Source organism: Homalodisca vitripennis, chromosome 4 (assembly GCF_021130785.1).
Source record: "Homalodisca vitripennis isolate AUS2020 chromosome 4, UT_GWSS_2.1, whole genome shotgun sequence".
NCBI classification, from domain to species: Eukaryota; Metazoa; Arthropoda; class Insecta; order Hemiptera; family Cicadellidae; genus Homalodisca; species Homalodisca vitripennis.
In genome coordinates, this window is record NC_060210.1 from 88,099,500 (window position 1) to 88,105,499 (window position 6,000).

At 30.3% G+C, this 6,000-nt stretch overlaps 1 protein-coding gene across 1 annotated transcript; it reads right to left on the minus strand.

Annotated features, from left to right (window-relative positions):
• Nucleotides 1–2,841: 2,841 nt before the first annotated feature.
• Nucleotides 2,842–5,313, minus strand: LOC124359717 (serine--tRNA ligase, cytoplasmic-like). The gene has a single exon (XM_046812687.1). The coding sequence runs from the start codon at nucleotides 4,798–4,800 to the stop codon at nucleotides 3,349–3,351; it is 1,452 nt and encodes a 483-aa protein (XP_046668643.1). The 5' UTR covers nucleotides 4,801–5,313; the 3' UTR covers nucleotides 2,842–3,348.
• Between the last annotated feature and the right edge of the window lie 687 nt (nucleotides 5,314–6,000).

Genomic DNA, 6,000 nt, shown 5'->3' on the forward strand with positions numbered 1-6,000 from the left:
GCTTAAATATTTATTTATTTTTTTTTAGAACTTTGACAGTATCCTAATTTGAATTTTACATAACTCTCTGGTTAAGTGGAATCGTAAAAATACTAATAGTTCGGTAGTTTTAGCATTAAAAAAGGAGTCAACCTCAGAATGAGAGATAATACACTGAATATTTATATATACCTTCATTTTGGAGTTCTAAAAGTTGTCTCATATAATCTTGTGTATGCAAGGTATGTAATAATATTAAGCTTATTATCTCTCATTCCGAGATTGATCAGTAAAATGATTGGACTACTAGTCTAGTGCGTAAAAAGACAAATATATCAACACATTTTGACATCATTTATTGTCAGACCCCTTTTTGAAAGTTTACAAAGTACATAAAGTGACAAGTGAGAATCTAAGTAGCATATCCATATTCTGTTTTCAAAATTAATTTCTCTTTCCATGAGCCAGCTGACTTATTGATTCATAAAACCATTCTATCACTCCTTTGTTTGAAGTTTGTTTTTGACAATAGATTGTAAAGAAAACAGGATTTTTCCAGACATTTGCCATCTTCCAGTTATACATATTTTTTGAAACCGAAAGCTAAGAAACAATGGCCATAGTGAACTAGAGGCATGCAAATTACAAGCACTGAGACTGCATGTAAAGAACTTACATAGTATTTCACCAGACACAAAATAATACACCAACGAAAGATAGATATAAAAAACTGGAATTCGCACTCAAAGGGCTTTACATACCATTGAACAAGGCATTTATACCGATGGAGAAGCAGTCCAAGACATTGGATTTAGGGTCTGAGTTAAGAGATAGTGCAGGTCCAAATCCTATCTGTGACTGTTGCACTTTTTATTAGTACTATTGTCCTTAATCTTTTAACTCTCTCCTTTATTCTGTTCGACAAGATCCTCCCACAGGCCAGTGGCCCATGAGGACCTGCAGAAAAGGCTTATAAAGTGATCGGCCTCTCCTTTAAAAAAACTTACTTTGGGATAACAAAGTATGGCAATGTCTTATTCAAGGACTGTGGAAACAAGGGAATACAGCAGCAAAATTAATTCAAAAAAAGGACTAGAGGACAGAATTATTCATCCTCTGTCTTATAACCACTAAGTAATTCATTGAATTGGTCTCCTGTCCTTCATTTACCTATGCAGTTGAAATTTTTATGAGGCTAATCAAATATTGGAAAGGAATGTTGCATACATATGCAATTATTATGTAAATAACTATAACACTCTTTATCAGTCATATACATTTCAATAATTGTTGTTATACATAACACATCCAGTCCAAGGCATCTGTGTTACTCCGTAAAAGTGTAAATATTCCAGCCTAATTTTAATAGTGTTTTTGAGACATAAAAGGGTTCCGATATATTCTTCATAAGAAAACAATAAAAAAATTATAATGTCTGAACCCACTTAAGACACAACGCTAACCTCAGTATAAAGAAAAAATAAATAAGAGTACAATTATAATCAGACAGTCTGTATTTGCTTTTAGGATTTCTAGTTAAAAGGGTTTAATGTACTAGGAGTTAAAAAATAGAAAAATCTGGATATAATTAATATGAAGTTATTTCAAGCTACTATTATAAACGATATTGGTACCAAATTATTTAATTTTTGCTGAATCAACAAATACAAAAATTAACAATAATTAAATTATTACCTTTTTAATCAAAAATATGCATTTTTAGCTGAGAAAGAATGTCATAAAACGTATACTTCAATGATATATTAAGTTAAAAACTTAAGTTATTAAGTTTGATGATGTATGTTCTAACTTTTAATAGTGCATTTTTCATAACTATATTTGTAATTGATTACTTTCCATTACTTTCACATTTGAGATCTGTGAAAGTCATTGTTTACTTAGTAGCTAAGTCAGCTGATTTTCAGTTACTGACACATTATTTTCCCTTTTTTTACCAATTCTTTCCCTACGTAAACACTCTTTTCCTGTATAAACAATTTTTAAATGTGTAAACCCATCAGTATGAGTCTGTTATTTGTTTTAGTATCCCTATGGTTAAACAGGTGATTTTAACACTAAAATTAATTTTAAAATAGTGTTACATATGGAAGAATAATTATTAGATTATAAAATGTCAGATAGTTGTTTGAAATATTCCGTGTCCTTTATTGTATCATGATGAAAAGTATTGTTAATACCTGTCTTAAAAATTATACTGCGGGGCTTGATAGCATCTTCACATGAGGTGAATGTCGCCCTACAATAGGTTACTTTTGAGGCTAGTAATGAAATGTAGGATTTATAAACATATTAAAAATTACACATATTAAAGTTAAAAGATTAAGAAGTAATATAATTTTTAATGTGTCTTTCTTAAGAAAAGAAAATTTTATTCACTCTAATTGGAAAAAATACTAAACATTTTTTTATCTCCCTGCACAAAACCTTTGTACAAACTTTGTATATTTAGACGTTTTTTAATATAAAAATTTGTATAAAACTGAAAATTACCTTTTTAAAATGGTCTATTTTTTATAATCAATTGAAAAAACAGATTAGACACAAAAAATTCATTCAACTATTATATAAGTGTATTTTGTAATGTACTAAATAAGAACATGTACAATAGTGTTAAATTTACGTCAATAATCAATAATGCTTAATGCATAAATAGCAAATCAGTATCTGCCAATACAGGTTTTCAACGGCCAGATCCGAGACTGCCCCAATCTCCAAATTATTTTTTGTAGAATGAAACTTTTGGTATGATTGGAACTTATTTTCTAGCTACTGTCATAAATGTAGTTTTATTGATACACTTAAGTCCCATTTAATAGCTCCTTATCTACCTTTTACATTGAAAACCGTATATAGTTTTTAAACCATTTTGCAATAACAATATTTAAATAATTAAGTGGAGAAACAATACATTGATTACCTTTAACTATAATTTACCTATGTTATTTAAAAATTAAACCCATTTATTTCAATAATCTTTGTTTAATTGCATTACATATTGAAAATTAACAACAATTATTATTATCTAAACCTGAACACAGATGTTTTAAATTTCTTAGTTAATACATAGAACAATTCTTAAGATACAAGATTTTCTCAAGTATAACTTTTCTGAGTACAATGTTATAATGAAAAATTAAGTTTCAAACTTATATGTAGGTCTACTCACTATATGTTTATACAGTTGGTTTTTGTTGTTAGATCTTATTATAAGAATTATGGACAGATTAAGAAAAATATTTAGTGCCTTAATAAGGAACCTGTATTCCAGTTTTAATGGTGACAGTTACGTAAAACTAAAAGTATAATCTTGTCCACAAGATTAATAAAAATATAGTGTATATAATAAATTTACTGCTGTTTGTTGTCTTTTGGCAGTAATGGAAATACCTTTTTGAATGGAATTACATCAGGATAATCTTGAGGAAAGTATTTCTTGAGCACTCCTGGAATCTCAATGCCTTCATCCATTTGATAGGTCTCCAGGACAGCACAGATAACACGGGTTGTAGCACAAGCAGTTGCATTCAACATATGTACAAAGCTTTGTGGTTCGTTCATCTTCTTTGTCTGTCCATAACGAACAAGAAGTCTTCTCGATTGGTAGTCAAGACAGTTGCTGCAGGAGACAAGTTCCCGAAAAGCTCCAGATCCCGGAAACCAAGCTTCAAGATCAAGCTTCTTTGAGGCAGAATTGTTAAGGGCTCCTGAAACAATATTAACTACCCTGTATGCAATACCTAATTGATCATAAAATTCCTTGCAGTTATCCAACATTTCATCCATCATCTCCCAAGATTTCTCCTCAAAGGGTGAAGTAAGTACAAATTGCTCAATCTTCTCAAATTGGTGAACTCTGAATATACCGCCTGTATCTCTACCATGTGAGCCTACCTCTTGCCGAAAACAGGCTGACTGTCCAATATATCGTATTGGAAGAGATGTTTCTGGTAACCACTGACCTCTATGTAATGCTGCCAATGGTTGTTCAGAGGTTGCTATCAGATACTTCTCATCTTGATCTAAACTTTCTTGTTCTCCATTTACTGATTTCCCAACAATCCTGTAAAGCTCTTCATCGAATTGGCTCAATTGAGCTACTTCCTGCATGATTTCTTTCCGCATAAAGTAAGGTGTATAGATTGGTTGGTACCCTTTTGAAAACCATTTATGCAGAGCAAACTGTACCAAGGCCATTTGAAGCAGTACACAAGGGCCTTTAAGATAATAACCCCTTTTCCCGGACACCTCTGGTCCAACTTCCGTATCCACTCCTTCGATCATCTGAACCAAGTCTACGTGAGAATACTTTTTATAAATACTCACATTACCTGATGTGAATATGGTTTCATTATTGTCTTCATTGTTACTAATGGGTACTGAGAGATGAAGGATATTGCCAATTTCTTTGAGGGCTTCATTTCGAGCTTTTTCCAAAATGTTCATCTTATCTTCATATTCATTCATTGATTTATCCAGGAAATATTTGAAATTTTTTATCTGTGTAATACTTGATGATTTGAGTACTTCTGGTTTGAAACTGTCAATAGACAATATCTTTACAACTTCTAACTTTTCATCAGAATCTTCATTGTTTTTTATTCTTATTCCAATTTCTTTACTGCATAATTTTTTTATAGAATTGTATTTGTCACAAATATACCGCAATTCTCTCCAGTTGATATCATTTTCAACAACTTTGTCAACAAGAGTGACATCTTTAAATCGCTTTCTTTGGTTTTCTCTAATTATTTCAGGATTTCCTTTTTTATCAACACGGAATAGTTCCAAATCTAATACCATGTTTAAAATGTATTTTAATTCATTGTGCAAAATATATAGTTATATTCATATATACTTAACTGTTTTCATTATCTTCGAAACAGTTTAGTCTTGAAATCAAAACAAAATAATTTGCAATTCCTGTAGAAGCTTATGTTACCAATGTGTGATTAAGTGTGATTTATTAAAAATACTGAAACATAAGCAACAAGACAAGTTTTTATTCTTTTGTATGAGTAGTATTTTAGAAATATTCTTCTGTATATAAACAATTAATTTGTTTCCTGACAAAAGATAATGGTTGTCACAGATCATTAGCCTAATATACCTTAGCACTTCACACAGTCACAATAATTAATTTATGATTAATAATAATACATAATAGCACAGCACATTGTTAAAATGATTAATTTTATCATACCTAACTGAACAAAGTTTAACAGTTAATACTAGGAGACAACAGGATTCAGTGTTTGAGCAGGATTATCCTGGACTACTACAAATCACTGTTGAGTATTGCATCACCTCTGTTACAGATGATTCTTGATTCACACTCACAATTGTTGGTGATCTAAAAAATGGTTGCAAATTGCTATCATTGGTTTGTTCATAGTAGATATTGGTGTGTGGTATCAAAAAATGCTATTTCTTGTATGATGTAAAATTTTAAGATATACATTATAATTTTTAAATGAAAATTTGTTCAAATAATTCTGCTATACTTCATACTGTAATGTATTAATACAATTTCATTTCCTGTTTTATTTAATTCTAAATATAATTTCCAAAGGGAGGTAACAGAACAAGTAATATTATATATATATATATATATATATATATATATATATATATATATATATATATACACTCGTATTTAATGTCATTTTATTTATAAATTCAATACTGTATGGATTAGTTGAACCATAATATGATTCATATAAATTAACCATATTCATATTACCCTAACCCTCACGTGCCCTTTTGGGTGCTTGGGTGTAGGAAATATTGTAAGCTTTGTAAATTTGTTGAATAAAAGATCTTTGACTTTGAACATTCAGAGCGTCTGCCCTGCACCCTTTCGATCTCACCATATCCGTCCGTGGTTTCGAAATTGAGTGAATTCAAAGCCCGTTTTATAATAATACAACAATACAATATCAAACTACCTCTTGCTGTGTATTTGCAATTAGTAATAGGAATTTGATACCTGTCCTGCCCCTA

Excerpts from the sequence above, each read along its gene's own strand:
- LOC124359717 (XM_046812687.1), bottom strand. The coding sequence starts at position 4,800 with ATGGTATTAGATTTGGAACTATTCCGTGTTGATAAAAAAGGAAATCCT.